This window comes from Musa acuminata, chromosome BXJ3-8, assembly GCF_036884655.1.
Source record: "Musa acuminata AAA Group cultivar baxijiao chromosome BXJ3-8, Cavendish_Baxijiao_AAA, whole genome shotgun sequence".
Taxonomy (NCBI): Eukaryota; Viridiplantae; Streptophyta; class Magnoliopsida; order Zingiberales; family Musaceae; genus Musa; species Musa acuminata.
Genome location: NC_088356.1, coordinates 6,446,504 through 6,466,749, shown reverse-complemented (window position 1 = coordinate 6,466,749; position 20,246 = coordinate 6,446,504). Strand labels below are relative to the sequence as shown.

Genomic DNA, 20,246 nt, shown 5'->3' with positions numbered 1-20,246 from the left:
AAAGTCCTTTTAATTCTTTAGTTTCGAGGGGTCCTTCTTGATTAGGACTTTTTCATTAATAATTTTATAATATTTTTAATATCTCAATAAAAATACTATAAATATTATTTAAAAAATTATAAATGAGCTAAATGAAAACACAATAATGATTTAAAACTGATGAAAAAATGGGTAAAAGAAATTTGACGAGAAGAATTGATGAGAAATATTTTAGGTATTTTTTGAATTAGAAGGCTGTATAAGAAAAATACTGAAAAGGAAATCTTTCCTACACAAATCATCATACATTACACGTTAATGATCGACATGTGTGGTCTACAGTCCGTTAGACTTTGTTTCTCTCGGTGGAATGTGATTCATGCAGGAGTGTCGACTTCATGAGAGAGGAAAGAGGAGTTACCGACAAAAATATACCCAATATTATGAATGATACATATTCGTCGAGAAGCCGAGTATTGATCTCAGCCTCATGAAGAGGTACAAGAAAAAGCTGGCAACAAGATATAATTAATTATCATGGACAAAATATCTATCATAATAAACACAATAAACATGGAGAAAGGATCATTATTCATCAGCAGAAGTCAATGCATGCAGAAATCTGAGCCTCATGAAACAGGAAAACTGTGAGCCTCAATATAATTAATCATTCCTCGGGTTAATTATAGATTTTTTTATAATTAATTATTTTTAGTATCTTAATTTTTATTTTTTTAAAATTATATTGAAATCTTTAAAATTTTATACTGGTAAAATATTTAATCTCGTTATTTCAATAATTTTTTAATTTTTAATCTTATGAAATTATTTTTTTTAACTTTATATAGAGATCTCAATATTTGACTGAGAATTCAAGAAAACTCCTTATAGTTAACATGATTTGACAGCAGTTCGTATAATTATTTATATATATATATATATATAATATTTATAATTATCTAGATAATCAATTAGAGTCTTATAATTTATTCTTTTTTGGTTGTTCGATCAGAACTGATTGAGTCTAATCCAATTGAATTTTGTTTCCTACAGAAATGGAATATTATCTCCACAAAATGCTCCTATTTCATGTGCAAATTCAGAAGAGGTTTTAAAGCACGTATATAGCATTTTGCACGTTTATTATCTACTCTATTATTAATTGGAACAATGTTCGTCTTAAAATTCTAAATATGAAAAAATGAACCTCTAACGAGTGAGATTTGATAGTCATTCAAATATAACAAAAAGTTTTTTTTTTTACGATAATAGATTTATTCTTATCGAATAATCTTACATATTTAGTTTAATTTTATTTTTTATTTGACTATAACAATTTTACTTTTGTTTCTATGCATCACAAAGAATTATTATTATTATTATTATTATTATTATTATTATTATTATTATTATTAAGTGGAAGAGTGTCTGCCTAGAAATTTTTTCTAAAATCTTGTAAAAGATTTACTCTCACTTCCACTGAAAATTCAACACCTAATCCTTGAATTATAATTTTGAAAGATACGATCACGAAAATTTCTTAGTTCGACAAAAATCCAATTTATCATTGTCCTATAAAAAATACTTCCTACAATAAATTTAAAATAATTTTAAAAAAATTATAATTATTTTCCATGTTATATATTTCAGAACTTGCAAATTTAATCTGAGTTTTCATGAAATTTTATTGATTTTGATACTTTGACTAGAATTTTGTTAAAATAGTGAAAATCAGGGCTTAAGTATGAAACAAATTAATATTCCGGGATTAAAAAAATCTTATCACTGCTTAGTTACTTTATTTTATTAAAGACTTATATTACTTTAATAAAATATGATTGAAATGATTTTATATGATTATTAGACAATGGCCATGGGTTATTTGAGATCCTTTTTTTGGCAACAATATTCGAATGTGGGTTTGTATTCCTCCACAACTTTGGAAGGACTTCTCCACCAGCTTCACTCCACAAAAATCCAAATGGCTAAGCTTAATATAGAAGATCAGTGTCAGCAACCAATTGTATTCAGCTGCATGTCAACTTCACGTCGAAGGACAAAATCGATTTAACCTGAAAAGCCTTCGTTTATGAACTTTTACTTGACAGCGTCTCACTTTTTAGAATTTATTACCTGAGTAGAAATGCCTGGATTTACTTTGGCATGAGGGCTTATAAATGTGTTTGCAGAAATGCTCGTGCTCATAAGCACTAGGGGAGGAAGAAAGATGTGAGTGAGAGGAGCTTTCTCTGGAGATCATGCCAGCAACTCCAATATATTTTACAGTTTGAAACCTGAGGGATTGGTTTCATCCACAGGCTGAGTCGTATGTGGAACAGCGAAATGTTCAGCTTTGTGAGATTAGGATAAGGCTTGCAAAAAGCTAGTAAGAACGTGGAGGGCTTATTGTGGTGGGTCTAAAAGGCTTCTTCTAGTGCTGCACTCATGGAGAAGAGTAGGACTTGGTTTTCGCTAGTGGACAGGAAGTCGCATTTCATTGTCCTCAGCTATAGATAGAGCGTTTTAAAGGTCCTCAACCTAAGAAACTAATATGATTCAGTGCTAATAAGATTCTTCTTTGTCTCTTCACAAGTATTTTAAGTCAAGAACCACTCTAAAATTACACATATCCCTACAAAATCCATTTGACCAATAGTTGAAATTTTTAAACAAAATTAAGATAATCGAGAACTCGTTATGATTGGTAGAATATTAGGGAATATTATAGCCAAGATAGTTATAGTTACTTGTGATTAACCAAAGTTTGCTTGGTGAATGAGTGTCAAGGGGCGGAATATATGTGAGAAATATACACCATCCGGTCTCTGAAAGGGGTACGTATGTATGGCAACCAATTGACAAGTGACGGAACTTCCAAAGTCGATACCATTTCTGTCACCAAATTGTTTTGCAAGAAAATGAAAAGCATCAGAGTGACTTGCCTCACCAAATTATTGGAAGAGCCAACAAATTTCCCATTATCTGAGAGCGTCTTATGTGCCATGTCTTCCGCTCGTTGGCACCTTCTCATGTTATCACAGAGATATAGATAGTAGTGGCATCTCATCCGGAACCTCTTAAAACTTTTCGTTCGGGTTCAGCAATTGAGATGATGACCTTACTAAAACATGAGATAGTCGGTACATGTAATCTGCTCAATAAATGCTGAGCAAGACACATGAACAGGACAAAACCATCGCATATGGTTTCTTGCCATCTTTACAGAACGGGTGGAGTGTAAAGACCAATACAGATCCACGGTATTGAAGGGCGGGGGGGGGGGGGGGGGGGGGGGGGGGGAGAAGGGACAGTAAGCTGGCCCGATGAGCAAATTCTAGAATTGATTTCGAGTGGTATTCTTGGCCAGCAAAAACTTGCCGCATCTGGCAAACAACTACAGGAGATGTAATCTGTTTCCACACACTGTTCAAATAGTCGGAAGCTTGGAAAAGAGAGGATCTGCCAAAAAAGAAAAGTCTGTCACAAATATATTACAGTGAGGAAATTCCAGAATGATACGCTTTATCCTTGTCACTGCACATTGATAAAGAAACATGATTGCAAATCATTAAAATGAATCGTATTTATATGAGAAGAACATTGATAAAGAAACAAGATTCGACTCTTTCTTGGATCAGGCTACGAAATTGCAAGCTTTCAAATGTGACTTGGGCAATCCACAGGTATACCATAAGATCATAAAAGATGCACCTCTAGAACAATTAATAACTATTTGGTCATTTTCTCTAGTGATCCATGCCTCATCTCCTAAATATGACAATTCAAACACTACTATGTGTGATCAAGTGGTGTTTGGACGCCAATCATTAATGAGCCACATCGTCCAAAACCAATCCTGGTCAGACCGGTGTTTAAAACTTATTCTCAACTAACATATTCATCTAATCTAAAATTACAAAACTTCTTTTCTTTTTCCCTAAAAAAAATTGGCATAACAATATGATGGGCCCCATATTGATGCTGATAGCAAAGGGTGAACATTCAAATATAAGATCCAAAGCTTCAGAAAACCAACAATACATTAGAAAATGACCAAAAAAATTGTAATTAAACAAACACTTTTACTACGACCTCAGCCTCATGGACTACAATGAGTACTAATGGATTTGGGTCCATAGGGATGAGTTCCAATGCACAAGAAGTTATTTGTTTAATTCTATCCCTATGGGAGTTATAATCACCTCTATGACCAAATCACATTAGTCTCCCAAAACCTTTCTAAAATAACATCTGTCTCACTAAGACCAATTACAATGATAAATCTTGATTCCTATAAAAGCATAAAATAAGATAGATTGAATATTGCCATGTTTCTCATCTTCATCCCCCTTATACTATTGAACTAAGATTCTTCTATTGACATTTCACGCCGATATTTAGGTGATTTTCTGGGTCATGAAGTGATTTCACCACTGCTCAGCACTTTTATACTCGTCCTTTATAGGGTCTCTAGTTTGTTACATGTAAATCTCTTCAACGAGATCACCATAGGGTGATCATCATAATGACATTCTCATGCACGACCATTTAATTTTTTTTAAAATAAAGTACATTAGACAAGAAATATTTTGTAATTGTCATTAATGACTACATCTTCCATATTGCTACATTAGTTACAAGGATTGCACAAGACAAAGAAATAGAAGTCGATGAGTAGAAGAAATCATAATTTGATTTTGGTGAAGTTTTTGTTTATATAAGAAAGTTTCATCATTCTATAAAAATGGAAGTCTATAAATCAGCTATATCGTTAAAAAGGAAGTTTATTAGTCAACACAGATATAACATTTATCTTCTCAAGGAAAGAATTAATTATTGTTTGCCTTGATATAAATTTCTTAATTGCATATTTTCGATGTACATATTTATATTTTTTTATTTGAGTATATAAAAAGAGAAAAAGATTGTAACTAAAAAAGAACACAATGATTGAATGAATTAAAGATTTATTTTTTGTATGATTTCATCGTGCATGTGTGAGATCTGTGGAGCTAAAGTGAATATTATATTTATCTTTTTTCTTTGTTCATCTCAACTAATATCTTCTTTTCTCTATTCAACAACTACTAAATCCAGAAAATTATTTCTTTGTTCCAATTGCTTACAATATATCTTGTCATAGATCATATTTGATGACAGAGGAGCTTATCCGACAACACATCCATATGTGGATCATGAATGCCTAGTATAGCAAAATCCACAAGCTCGAGTTCTTAAGGAAGAATAGATACTAAATCACTACCCCAGAAGATAGCACATAATTCTCAACAAACAAATTCCAAAGAGTTCTAAACTACAACTGGAAGTAAGGGTGTTTTGATCCCCAATGAGTGTGTTATGAAGAAATTAACTAATTATCAGAACAATTCCAATTTAAGACGCAATTAATCATCAGTACAACAAATAATAGGACACATACAACCTGAAGAAATTCGAACATCCAACCGAAGAGAAAAGTCAATCGATAATAGATAAAGGAAGAGGTAAATAATTAAGTAAATAAATAATAAAAACAAATAACGGCAGAAATGGATCTGTACCTGATACTTCCTTAGGGCTCGAGGAGGATCTCGGACAATGGATCGCCCTCCACAAGCCGGACAAATTGGAGAAGATGCCCACGACATATAGTAGCATCAAGAAACCGATCACCAAGGGCATCAACAAGAACCCGATCAAGAAAGTCACGGACCCACAAAGAATCATCGCCAGCGACGCCCCGAGGAGGAACGCCACGAACCCCGCCGGCGACACCTGGGCTCGCCTCGCGGCGCGGGACCCAGGAGCCGGCACGCCGGCCTCCGGAGCGGCCGGGGAGAGGGGAAGGGCGGCGAGGAGGAGGGCGCAGAGCTCGTAGAGTAGCCGGGATTGCTGGTAGCCGTCACGCATATCGGACTCAGAAGCACGCATCTCGACACGGACCCTTAAAGGCAGCAAGAAAGAGACCAGCGGGTGGGAGGACCGAGGGGGAGACCACTGGGAGTATATAAGGTTGGTGAGTCGGATGAGGCCGTACACAAATTAGAATTAAGAATAAATCGAATGGGAGGGGAGGGGAGCGAATGTCCCGTTTCTTTTCCGTTTTATACGCGCGTGAGGTGGCTAACTCGAGGACCGTCTTTTGTGTTGGTGTGGGTCCGACCCATCGATCGCACGGTAAATTTGTGAGTTGACGAGTGTGTTGCCTTGTGGATAATACGTGTTTGTTTTGCTTTCCGAACAGGAGAAACATGCCGTACCCGTTTGACAACCTTCTGCGGACGTGATGACGCATGGGACCCGGGTGGGACCGACCAATCGTGCTTTCGCGTACCCAGAGCGAGGTGGTTGGACGGGAATGTGGGAACCTGGTGAGAGTTACCAAATGGGCATTGCCTCAGTCTACTATTGGGAGGTTGAGTGAATTACTATTAGTGTCTTTGTTTTCTTGTATGGAATACATTTCCTACATCAAGTTCACACGTGAATTCAAATATGAGAATTATTATTTTTCTATAATAATATATTAATCAACCTGAATGGCTCAACAGAGACATCTTTATGAAATGAAGTTAAAAAAAAAATGAGATCTCAATTGTTGGGACTTCAATTCACATGTTTGCAATAAATCAACCAAACTAAATAGACCAAAATCAAGAAAAGCCGACAAAATTTCGAAATCAACTTAATATAAAATAAATGCAAATTTGGGTGATCAACATGGTGAGTCCGAATGAATTTCATTGAAATTCTGATTTAACTATTTACTATATATGAAAAAAAGGAAAACTAATAGCTTAAAGTTAGATGTTATTTAGAGATTCAAAATACTGTGTATTCATTGTTTGTGAACCTCTATGATCGAGGAGCCAACATGACTTGGTTCAATTGTCGATGTCTAGGATCATCCCAGTGATCAGACCTTCATTGAGTCGGGTTGAGCTCGGGATCGGTTTGGATGCGCCTCTTCAATGGGCACGTTTTGCTTCATCACTGTCAGGTTCCTGCAAACTAGTCTAGATCAAGAGGAGTTTCTCGACTTAGGCCTCTCTAAAGATTAAGTCAATATTGAGTGGAACTATTGTAGAAAGTTCGCCCCCCTTGCTAGATGCTGGCTGAGGGTTTTTATCCTAGCGCCCGAGGTTCGGCCTTACGCGATCTGCATGTGGCGATTGACTCTTCGGGCGATGAGTTCGTACCTTCAGACGACCGTAGATTGATATATGTGGAACAATGCCACGCGGTGTCGTCCCAAGCTTTTTGGAGTGACCCTTGTCGACACGACGCTAGCTCATGCAGCTCGAGATGATGCGGGAGGGGAGTGGTCGTCTTCCCGAGTTCGTGGTGGCACGTCTAATGTGGCACTCTATCTTCATCCCATGGTTCCATGTTTCTGCTGATTGGTTGCCAACTGTGTCCATATGGCGAGATCCACAATATGCCCTTTCACTTCTCCCCCCCAACGAGGCATGCTCTAGGATCCTCATGGGGGAATAGGGGCATGGTTGGTTCGTCAAGACGCTGCTCGAGCAACAATCGACCAAGCTGCACGACTCGAGCAAACACCGACCTGTTGGTCGAGCTACTCAACTCGGGCACTAGCTAGATTGGTTCGTCGAGGTGCTGCGCGAGTGACAACTGGCCGAGCTACACAACTCGGACAAGGACTGGTCCTGTTTGCCAAGTTACTCAACTTGGGCATAGGTTGGATTGGTTCATTGAGGTGCTGCTCGAGTGACAATTGGCCAAGTTGCGTGACTCGGGGAAGGACTGGTCCTGTTGGTTGAGCTACTCAACTCGGGCACATGTTGGACTAGTTCACTGAGGTGTTGCTTGAGCGTCAATTGGCTAAGTTGCACGACTCGAGCAAAGACTAGTCCTATTGGTCGAGCTACTCAACTCGAGCATAGGTTAGACTGGTTCGCCGAGGTGCTGCTTGAGCGTCAACTAGACGAGCTACGCGACTTGGGCAAAGACTGGTCCTGTTGGCCGAGTTATTCGACTCGAGCACAGGTTGGATCGATTGGTCGAGGTGCTGCTCAAGTGTCAACTAGCCAAGCTACACGACTCAGGCAAAGACTGGTCCTATTGGTTGAGCTACTCAACCTGGGCATAGGTTGGATTGGTTCGCCGAGGTGCTGCTCGAGTGACAATTGGTCGAGCTGCACAATTATGGCAAGGACTGGTCCTATTGACCGAGCTACTCAACTCGGGCATAGGTTGGACTGGTTCACTGAGGTGCTGCTCGAGCATTAACTGGCTGAGCTATGTGACTCAAGCAAAGACTGGTCCTGTTGGCCAAGCTACTCGACTCGAGCACAGGTTGGACTGGTTGGCCGAGGTGCTGCTTGAGCGTCAACTAGTTGAGCTGCACGACTCAGGCAAAGACTAATCTATTGATCGAGCTACTCAACTCAGGCACAGGTTGGACTGGTTCGTCGAGGTGCTGCTCGAGCATCAACTAGCTGAGCTACGTGATTCGGGCAAGGACTAGTCCTATTGGCCGAGCTACTCAACTCGGGCATAGGTTGGATTGGTTCGCTAAGGTGCTGCTCGAGTGACAACTGGCCGAGCTATGTGACTTGGGCAAGGACTGATCCTGTTGGCTGAGTTGCTCTACTTAGGCATAGCTTCGCCGAGGTGTTGCTCGAGCATCAACTGGCCAAGCTGCACGACTCGGGCAAAGACTAATCCTGTTGGCCGAGCTACTCAACTCGAGCATAGGTTGGACTGGTTCGCCAAGGTGCTACTCGAGCGTCAATTGGCTGAGTTGCACAACTTGGGCAAAGACTGGTCTTGTTGGCCGAGCTACTCAACTCAGGCACAGGCTAGACTGGTTGGTTAAGGTACCCCACATGACATTAGGAGAAGGTCGAAGCTTAGTAGGAAACTCTTCGTAACACGTCATGCCATGTGTTTTGGCAGGAAATTCTTGATGACATGCGGGTTTCTATGGGAAACCCCGGAAACTCCAGACATTATGTGGGTTTCGACGGGAAGCTCCAAACATTATGCGGGTTATGACGAGAAATTAGGGACTAGCGAATATGAGGAGTTATGCCAGATTAAATGCTGCTATCATTTCTCACCTCGGGGAGCCCAAATGTCGCCTTGTGGCGATGAGTTTCCCCTTCCTGTGCAGTGGCATGGCATCATTCAGTCTTTATTCTCCTGCTCCATGCCTCAGATCATTTCTCTTAGCCTCAAGGTCAGGATGTCTTTGTCTTCCTCGTCTTTCTCCTCTTCCACGAGTCGGTCAGCTCCCGAGGCCAACAAGTCGACCTTCGAGAGTTCTAGGATATAGGTTGTTAGTTCATCCTCGGGTGGTATGCCCCCGATGGATTCAAATGCCTTTGCGGCCCTCCAAGTGATGAGATTGTGGCACGACATTGACTCGGTGGTGACTGAGGAACTCTTAGGTCCGATTCAGGATAGCTATAGTATCCTAAAGAACTACAAGCTCCATGCTCCATGTCCCGATCTGTGCCCTTATGACCTGTTTCCTAATGGGTTCGGGCTAACCACAAATGCTCTTGAGGCAAGGCTATGGTTCCCCTTGCATCCAATCATCGAAGAGTGCCTTCTCTAGTGGGGAACTTTGTCATCCTAGATGGCTCCGAACTCTTGGCACTACTTGGTGGCTTTCCTCGGGGAGTGCCGGGGGGCGGAGATTGAGCTGACCTAGACACTTATCCTGTTTTCACCTATGCAAGGGGCGAGGCGGGTATTACTTGACCGCCTGAGGTGGCTTTAAGATTAGTGGCGCACCCTCCAACAACAAGGGGTGGAAAGCCCGTCACTTTTTTTGTAAGTTGTAGTCGGGGATGGGGGTTTTGCATCGGATGGACCTCTTGAGCCATCAACAACATTCCCCCATTCCTTTCTTATGAAGAGACTAAGCGCGTTGAGCATTTAAGGGAGATCTTGTCTTCCTCTCGGGTAATTAGGGGAATGACCGAGGAGTGGCTGGTCGAAGCGAGACTAAGCCTAGCCCCTAGGGGTGCGGTCAGATTTGTGCCTTGGAGCATTTTTTTTTTATTCTTGGTGTGTTTTACTAATCGACTCGTTGTTCGCAAAAATGGTGAACCACAAGTCGTTGAAGGGGTTGCCTCACCCTTTCGGCCATGGTGCAGTCGTCTCGGGAGCACGAGGGGTCCGACCCTGGAGTTCCTTCGAGGAAGAATACGCCAGCACGCAAGTCATGGTTGCCCAAGGAGCCAAAGGCAAGTCAACCGAAGAAGAAGGCCAAGGTGGGAACCCAAAAGGTGTCCGAGGGCATGGCAACCTGCAAGGAGGCTCGGGGAATGTGCGAGTCAGGCGACGTCTCCTAAGGTGAGGGCTCGACGAGTGTGCGAGAGAAGGGGTGCGTTGGGTCTTCTGGTGACGGTCCTTCAGGAAGGTCGATAACGTGCTCGAAGTCGATGCGAGACTTGTGTCACATCCGGGCCTGCTCTAAGGGTGAGCCCTTCCAAGCACTCAGCATGGACGACCTTGTGGAGGAGGAGTCGGGGCCCCCCTATGGAACGCGGTGGCTGACCCTTAAGGTAGACAGCCATATCTGGGCTAATGGATCGACGACCCAAGAGTTCTCCTAGGGGCTACTCCACCTGGTGTTAGCGAAATAGCTGTATTGTTCACCCTGTTGAATCTCAGATTTTGATGATGAAATAAATTGGTAAATTATTTGATCTAATCTATTTATTGAGATAAGTGTGCATGATTAACTATGATAGCAGTAAGATATAAAGTAGATATTGGGTCAGAGTCAAAGATCAGACAATACATCGAAGATTCGGACGATATGCTGAAAGCTCACCGAGAGTTCATCGGGAGCTCGCTGAGAGTTTGTCAGAAGTTCGCCGAGAGTTCGTCGGGAGTTCGCTGAGAGTTCGTCGAGAGTTCATCGGAAGTTTGCCGAGAAGTTCGTCGGAACTTCGCTGAGAGAATAATTGACATACTGGACAGAGATTGCTTGTTTAAATATCTTAATTATCATAGTTAGACCATAAGTTGAGTTAGGATTGGGAGGTAATCCTACTAACTCAGTTAGGGGCCAACTAGGCCCTTAATAGGGCTGAATTGGGCTGGTTGAACAATCCATTCAACGCCTGAAGTCACGGCTAACGGTGGCACCGCTTGGGACTCAATCTCCCAAGTGGTCTGAGCGGTGATACCGCCGGCAGTTAATGCTGTCAGGCAATGGTACCGCTAGAGCTTGATCTTCAAGCTCTGTTAGGTGGTGGTATTGCCTAGACTAAGCGATCGTACCACCTAGTGTCGGTTTACAAGCGGTGGTATCACCCAATAGTAGCAATGGTACCGCCCAATAATGGTGGTAGTACCGCCAGTACCTCGAAATCCGAGGATATAATACATTTTAGCTCCAATTCTAAAGCCATTGGGGCCTATAAATACCCCACCCTTTTTTGTATGAAAGGACACGAAAGTGTGAACAAAATTTTGAAGTCTTGAGGTGTGAAAATATTGTAAAATTGTAAAAAGTCATCCTCCCTTTCTAGTGTTGTGATCATTCAAGAGAGGTATGAGACTTGTAAGGGTTGTCTCCTAAACCCGTGAAAAGGAGAAGAGAGCTGTAAAAGGGTGGTTTGTCTTCGCCCATTGAAGGAAGATAATTAGTCGATGTCGGTGATCTCGACGGAGGAGGAATTATAAGTGGATGTGGGTCACAACGACCGAACCACTATAAATTTCGGTATGCTCATTTCCATTCTACTTTTTATTACTGCTATTACTTTCTAAGTTAATTGCTAGTTCATTTACTCTAAAGTCAAGCTTTTTTCGAAATTGGTTTTCAATTCACAAATATCTTACAAAATCGATGACTTTTCCGTTGCACTAATTCACCCTCCTCTTAGTGTCGCTCTTGATCCTAACACACCCTCCATGGTATTGATGGATCGGGCGACCAAGTCTCTTATATGGATAAGTTCAGTATTTCTCCCTTTTATTGCCGACCCGAATACTAGTTCTGACAACAACTTTTATGTAGGGCTAGCATTACACCACGACCCTGATTGACCATGTCTACGATGCTGGTAGAGTGATCAAGTGCTTGGGCGAAATGAACTCGGGCCTTCGTCGGGAGGTTGAGGAGCTGAAAAGCGGGCCTAGTCAGATGATTGTGGCGGCAGCCGAACAGCACGCAGCGGATCTGGAAGCTGAGATCAAATGGTTGAAGGCCGAGTTAGGCAACTCATAGCGCCAACTGAAGGAGAGTCGGGGGTGAGTCCAGGCGTTGGACAATGAGCTACTAACCCTTTCTTGGGATGTTGAGGCTGCGCGATCTACCTCCTAGACTATGGAGGAGGCTTTGAACAAGGAGCACCAAGGGGCGCCTGGAAGAGTAAAAGAGGTGATTGCTGAATACAAGAAGTTCCTCGGATTCGAGCTCGGTTTGCAGAGGTCAGGACAAGTGATGTATGAGTTCGGGTACCAAGTCACCTTTGCTTGCTTCTAGGTGAAGTACCTGGACCTGGAGGTGGAGTCCGACCCCTTTATTGACCTACCCGAGGACCAGAGTGTCGAGATGCCAGATGAGGTCCCTTTTGATGACAACCTTCCGGTCCCCTTGAATCGAGGGGTAGTGTAGTTTTTCCTTTTTTTTTTTCTTTTTGGTTCCGGTTGGGTTGGGTTTTGAGTTGTAATGCCCTGACCATTCGTAATGTACATACCTTTTGTCTAATAAGAAATATGCTTTACATTCCGACGTGCTCTTGCAATATCTAAGAGTAAATTTTTTTAAGATTTGAAGCGTTCCATGTCCTCGATAGAGGGCTTCCTTCTATGGTCTCGAGATGGTAAGTTCCCTCTCGGACCACATCATTAACCTAATAGGATCCTTCACAGTTTGGGGTAAGTTTTCCGCCAGCTCGGGTCAGGTCACTTACTTTGGCCTTCCGTAGGATGAGGTCTCTAGCTTTGATTTGATGCCAGCGGACTATGCGGTTATAGAGTTGGGTCGTGGTCCTTTTGTATACCAAGATGCATAAGTGCACCTCAGCTCTTCTTTCTTCAAGGAGGTGGAGGTTAGCCCGGAGGCCTTCCTCTGAGGTGCCTTCCTCGAAATTCTTGGTACGCAAGGTTGAGAACACCATCTCGGGTGGAAGGACTACCTCGGTCCCATATGCCAAACTGAATGAGGATTCACCCAAGACGATCTTGGGGTGGTCCGAGATGCCCATAGAATGATCGGGAGCTCATTGACACAAAATTCTTTAAGCCCTCCAAAATAGCTCGGTTGGAAACTTCGGCCTGGCCATTGGTCTGGGGGGTGTGTGACCGAGCTAAACTTTAATTGTATTCCATAGGACCAACAATAGGCTTTGAATTTTGTGTTGTTAAATTGGGCTTCATTGTCGATGTTGATGGCCCTCGGGATCCCGAACTGGGTGATGATGTTCTTCCAAACGAATCCCTTGACTTGTCTTTCCATGATAGATGCTACTGGCTCAGCCTCGATCCATTTTGTGAAGTAGTTGATGCCAACAATGAGGAATCTTCACTGCCTCCATGCAAGGGGAAAGGGCCTGAGGAGGTCAAGCCCCCATTGGGTGAAAGGCCAAGTTGTGTCTATCGGGGTGAGAGGGACTGCAGGCTGATGTTGTATCCGAGCATGCTTCTGGCATTATTAGCACTATTGCACGTATGATAGGGTGTCTCAGTGCATGGTTGGCTAGTAGTATCCTTGCCTAAGAATTTTGAAAGCTAAGGTTCGGCTACCGACATGTTCCCCGCAAATGCCTTCATGGATTTCGGCGAGGACCGTCTTGACCTCTGGCGGTGCCAGGCAAAATAAGAGGTGTTGGGAGAAGGCTCTTCGCTGTAGTTTCCCATTAATTTCACAATACCACGCTTGGGTCCACCTGAGTCGAGTGCGACCGCCGGATCATCGGGTTGTGTCCCTTCTCTCTTATAGCGGAGGATCTCCTCCATTGAATTCGAGGTAACTTCAGTCACGACAATGGCCTTGGTCGGCACTGTTAGGGTTGGGAGGACTTCAGTTTTCTAGAGAAGTTCCTTGGGCTACAAGCAGAAGCCAACCTGGCTAGGGCATCGGCCTGTGCGTTCGAGGCACGCAGTCTCGTTGTAACCGAGAGACGATCGAAACGACTAGTGAGTCATCTTACTTTGGCTAGGTATAGCACCATGGTCGAGTCTCGGACTTCGTTGTTTCTGTTGATGTGGTCCACCACCAATTGTGAGTCCCTGATGGCTTTTAGGTCTGGAACATGCACTTCCAGGGCGAGGCACAACCTTGAGAGTAGCGCCTCATACTTGGCTTTGTTGTTGGTGGCTTTAAACTCTAGTCAAAGTGCATGCTCATATGCCTCTTCGACCGGACTTCTAAGGATGAGTCCAGCCCTTGCTCCTCCTGAGGTTATGAACCTATCCACGTATAGGGCCCAAGTGCGCTTGGTACGTTCCTGTTAAATAGAACACTCATCGGGGGTTAGTTTGAAAATGAAGTCAACCAATACTTGAGCTTTTATGGTCATTCTGGGAGCGTATTGGATGTCCAATTTTCCAAGCTCGATCGACTATCTGAGCATCTGACCTGATGCATTGAACTTAGAAAGGATTTGTTGTAGGGGCTAGTCAGAGATCACTATTATTGTGTGGGCTTGGAAGTATGGTCGTAACTTCTACGTCATTTTTATCAGTGCCAATGCCAGCTTCTCGATGGGGGGCGTATCATTCCTTGGGTCCGACAAGGATGTGGCTGATGTAGTAGACGACTTGCTGTGCTTCCAGATCTTCCCATACCAACACCGAGCTTACTGCTTGCCTTGAGGCTACCAAGTAAAGATTGAGGGTCTCGCCCGGGTTGGATAAGGTGAGTCGAGGTAGTTAAACGAGGTGTGCTTTTAGCTTTCTGAAGGTTTGCTCGCACTTCGGGGTCCATGCAAAGTTGTCATCTCGCCGTAGGCTCGGAAGAAGGGGAGGCACTTGTCTCCTAAGTGCGGCATGAATCAGTTGAGTGCTGCTAGCTTCCCAGTGAGGTGTTGTATTTCTTTGATCGAGCGTGGAGGTTGCATCTCTGTTATAGCTCAAACTTTTTCTGGGTTGGCATCTATTCCTCTCTGATGGATGATGAACCCAAAGAATTTGCTAGAGCTGGCCCCAAAGGTGCACTTTGAAGGGTTCATGTGCATATTGAATCGCTTGAGAGTCCAGAAAGTTTTGGCCAGGTTGGTCAGATGCGTGCTTGCTGACCTGCTCTTGACAATCATGTCATCGACATAGACTTCCATATTCCTCTCGAGTTGTTGCTTGAACATCTTATTGACTTTGTAGCAATATACCCCTTTGTTTGTGACGAAAGCAATGTGCTCTCGACCTTGTAGTGCCATTCAAATTTGGTTGTAGCTCAAGAACGCATCCATGAACATGAGGAGTTCATGTCCCATAGTGGTCTCCACTAGTTATTCTATCCTCAAGAGTGGGTAGCAGTCTTTGAGGCATGCCTGGTTGAGATCATTGTAGTTGACACACATTCTCCAGTTTCCATTATGCTTCTTAACAAGGACTACATTCGCCAACCACTGATGATACTTTACCTTGGTTATGAATCCAGCGTCGATCAGGCGGTCTATCTCATCGTTGATTGCCTTTTGTCGATCTAGGGCAAATTTTCTTGGCCTTTGCTTCATAGGACGTGCCTTGGGGTGGATGTTGAGGTGATGCTGCATGACCTCTGGGTCGATTCTGGGCATGCCTTTTGGGGACCATGCGAACACATCAGCATTTTCATTCAGAAAGTCGACAAGTTGGATTTGGTTTGCTTTCAGGCATGTCGTCCCAACTTTAAAAACATTGTTGAGTCAACTTCTTCTTACGGGGACTTCGATCAATTGCTCCTTTGGTTCTAGGTGTGTCGGTGTTTTGATGTCGTCCCGGGGATCCGGAGGAGGTTGCTCATGTCACAGCCTCTTTGGTATAGCGACCATCGTAAGGTAGCATTGTTTGGATTCCTTCGGATTGCTTTGGACCACCCCAACCCTAGCCGAAGTTAGGAACTTCATGGCCCGATGGTAGGTGGAAACAACTGATTTCAACTTGTTGAGGGTTGGTCAATCGAGGATGATATTGTACGTGGAAGGTAGGTCAACCACCATGAAGGTGATCATCGTCGTCTTGGTCCTCGACTCCTCCCCAATGGTAACGGGGAGAGAAGTGGTCCTGAGTGGAGAAATGAAATCCCCATTGAATCCCATGAGTGCTGATGCCATTGGGGCGAGGTCTCCTTCCGTCAGGCCGAGCTTCTTGAAAACATCAAAGTATAGCACGTCGACGAAGCTTCCATTGTTGACCATCACTCTCTTCACCCGTACGTTAGCGATATAGATCAAGAACACCAGGGCTTCGTTGTGGTTTGAGAACTCGGCCTCTTCAGTTCCGAAGGTGATTTCGGGCCTGAGTCCTGATCTCGAGCGTTTCTCCACCATACTGCGGGTGTAGGCCTTTCGTCCCATCGTGCTGTTGCCTTCGAAAGCTGGTCCACTGATGATGATATCAATTTGCTTCTTAATTAGGCCATTTGGGCATGGAGACACTTCTCTCGGCTTCTTGAGGTAGCACCCGAGATGCCCTCTTTGAATCAGCTCCTTAATCTGGTTCTAGAGGTCCCGACAATCCTCCGTATCGTGGTTGTAGTCTCGGTGAAATTTAAAATATTTAGATTGATCTTTGTGAGTAGCTTTCAATGGGTTGGGTTCTCGCAGGAGTCCATTCTCCCTAATCTAGAGAAAGATTTTGGTGCGAGAAGCATTCAATAGTAGAGGAGGGGGTCTCAGGAGCGATGACTCGAGCTGATTGGGCCTTCTTCAGGGTTGTGCCGCAGATAACCCTAAGGTTGCTCCTCGGGTTTACTCCATCTATGACCTCTTGTTGTCCTCATGTTTCCCTACCATCAAGGTTTCGACAGTGATGTACTGGTTGATGCGTTGGAGCATCTCGAGGACAGTTGTGAGTGGCCTCTCAATTAGCAACTAGAAAAATCTTAAGGGTCGCAAGCCTATCAGAAATGCCTGCATGATTAGGGAGGGATGAGCATTCGAGACTCCTCGGATTTTGGTGGTGAAGTGTGCGATGAATTGCAAAAGTGATTCGTCATCACTCTGGGACAACGTGAGGAGCATGGCCATGGAAAGCTTGGGCTGCATGCTGGCTAAGAAGTTCTGTTCGAACTCTGTTGCAAGCTAGTCGAAAGATGAAAATGAGGCTGGCTATAATCGGCTGAACCATGCCCGTGCTGGTCCCCTGAAGGTAGTAGGGAATGCCCGACACATCAGGGCATCATAAGTGCAATCTGAGCTCGGAATGCGGCAACATGCTCCGTTGGGTCGGAACTGCCATCATACGTCTCCAGTGTTGGAAGTCGAAAGTTGAGTGGCACGAGCTTATCCCGGATTTCTTGAGTGAAAGGGGATCCTCCTGAGTTGCTTTCCTTGGCCTCGCCCCATGACTTATGGAAGTCGTGATGGAACTCATCTAGGCGATGGTTCACCATAGACAACTGGGCCCTGAATGAGTCATCGATCGAGTCCGACGATAGGGTGTCGGGCTCGGGAAATGGTGGTGCGACCTAGTGGGATGTGGTTGCGCTTTGCTCAAGCACCATTCTCGGGCCTCTAATATGCTCCTTGATCCCAACTTGATCCCAATCTCATCATGATTTGGGATTTTTGGTGTTATATCGGTTGGGGGAACGCTGGGTGGCTCCGAGAGGAATGTGGGTGGGATCGACGGTGGAGGAGCCACTAACTACACGAGCTGCAGGATGAGCGGGGTGACCGTCTACATCATTTCTGCCAAGGCTTGCACCTGCTTGGCGACGCTGAGGAACGCCTAAGGCGAGATGACTAAGGGTCCCAAGGTATTTCGTGGGGGGGGGGGGGGGGAGGAGATTCTAAGGTCATTGAACAGGCGCTAGTAGTAATCCGACGTCTGTGTCACAACACCCTTGTCCACATGAGCGGTAAGCGGCTGCCCATCGGGTCTGTAGGTGAGGTGGGTCACCAGTGGTTCTTTGGCAGGGCGAGCCTGTTAGAAAGAATAGAAGATAAGAAGAATTATTGAAGAAGCTTGAATGCATTAACATATCCCTCTCCTATTTATATTGATTAAGAGGGAGGATTTTCCTCAACAGAATAGAGGATTACCCTTAACAGAGTAGAGAGATTTCCTCATATAGTTGGGGGAAATCTTATCTGCTATCATGCCCCTGCAAGATAGTGCTCCTATCAAGGATACCAATCTTGGATCGATGCAAAGCAAACAGTCTATGAGCGAGAGGCTTCGTGAGTAGGGCAAGAGCATATCGCTGTTGTTGTTGCTGTTACTGTTGCTACGACGGTGATAGCAGCGGCTGCAACGACGATGACTGCAGTAGAGGAGAAAGTTGCAGCAATGAAGTAAGCTATAGCAATGTTGTAGCAGAGAAAGAAACTGCAGCAGAGGAGGAAGCTACATCGATGTTACAGTGATGCTACAGTAGAGGAGGAAGCTACAGCAATGTTGCAGTGATGCTACAACAAAGGAGGAAGCTACAGCGATGCTACAGTAGAGGAGAAAGCTGTAGTAGAGGTGCAGCAGAGGATGTAGCTACAATAGAGTTGCAGTAAAAGAGAAAGCTGCAACAGAGGTGCAACATAGGAGAAAGCTGCAACAGAGGAGTAGTAATGCTACAACAAAGGAGGTAGCTGCAATGATTTGGTGGAGAAACCTGTAGCGATTTGCTCTTAGCAGGAGCTGAGGATCGATAGTTGACAGTGAGGCAACGGGCTACGATTGATACAGATCATAGCCTGATGAAGACGATGCTACGGCGGTGGACAACCTGAGCTTGGGGTTGGTGCAAGCGACGCCGGTGAAGAAGAAGGCCGCATGAAGAAGAAGAGGGAAGGAGCGGGCAAGGGTTGGAGAGGGATCCACTACTGAGGGTGAGTAGCTGGCCGCACCAAAACAAGCCCCATTGTTATGGTCGCACCTGATGGCGACGCCAGAGGCAGTGACCGGGGTAGCAGCGAATGCATCACGCACCGTACAACAAACGACCATACAGCCGACAGAGAGGGGAGTCCGACGGGGAAGTGAGACGAGCGAGGCTCCACGGCCATCAAAGCTTGTCATTTACCATATCCCTTGCTCTGATGCCATGTTGGAAAGAATAGAAGACAAGAAGAATTATTGAAGAAGCTTTATTGCATTAACATGTCCCTCTCCTATTTATACAGATTAGGAGGGAGGATTTCCCTCAACAGAATAGAGGATTTTCCTCAACAAGAGTAGAGAGATTTCCTTATATAGTTGGGAAAATCTTATTTGCTATCAGAGCCCCCATGTTGGCCATGGGGTGTTCTTACGACATCGATCCTCCTTCTAGCGCCAAAATGTTAGTGAACCTCTATGCCGTGACCAAAGAGTCAGCACGGCTCAGTCTGATTGCCGATGTCCAAGATCATCATGATGATCAAACCTTTGTTGGTCAGGTTGAGCTCGGGGTCGGTTCCGGATGCACCTCTTCAGTGGACACGCTATGCTTCATCGTCGTTAGGTTCTTGCACATTGGCCTAGGTCGGGAGGGGTTTCCTGACTTAGGCCCCTCCGAAAATTAAGTCAGTATTGAGTGGAACTTTTGTAGAAAGCTCGCCCCCCTTGCTAGATGTTGGTTGAGGGCTTTTATCTTGGTGCCAAAGGGTCGATTGTACGCGATCTATGTACGATGGCTAACTCTTCGGGCAACAAGTTCGTACCTTCGGAAGATTGCCGATCGGTACGCGTGGTGCCGTCCCGAGCTTTCCAATACAGTCTTTGTTGGCACAACGTCGGCTCATGCGACTCCAGACGACGCGGGCGGGGGGCGGCTACCGTCCCGAGTCCGTGGTGGCACATCTACCATGACACCCCATCTTCGTCCCGAGGTTTCATGTTTGCACGTTACCATGTCCATATTGTGAGATCCACAATATAGATAATAGGTGAGTTCTTTTAAAGGTTCTTTAAACTGAACAGACTAAACAGCTTATGATCCCTCTTATACTGCTTGCGTGAACTATTTGGCCACACCTCCATGAGGAGATGATGTCTCTCTGGATAAGGGTAGTAGTCCTCAAGTTACAACATTTTGCAATTCATTTCGGTATTTTATTTAAAATTATAATTAAAGTATTTTATTTTACATTAAATTGACATTATCTTAATGTTCCCCTCTAATGTTAATACCTTTTGTATTTTCTTCGACAAAA

The 20,246-nt window shown here is 44.2% G+C and overlaps 1 protein-coding gene across 1 annotated transcript; it reads right to left on the bottom strand.

Annotated features, from left to right (window-relative positions):
• Positions 1–3,054: 3,054 nt before the first annotated feature.
• On the bottom strand, positions 3,055–6,029 carry LOC103993446 (uncharacterized). The gene is made up of 2 exons (XM_009413521.3): positions 5,541–6,029; positions 3,055–3,438 (listed from the first exon to the last, which is right to left on the bottom strand). Exons 1-2 carry the CDS (start codon positions 5,908–5,910, stop codon positions 3,407–3,409), a joined length of 402 nt encoding a protein of 133 aa, XP_009411796.2. The 5' UTR covers positions 5,911–6,029; the 3' UTR covers positions 3,055–3,406.
• Between the last annotated feature and the right edge of the window lie 14,217 nt (positions 6,030–20,246).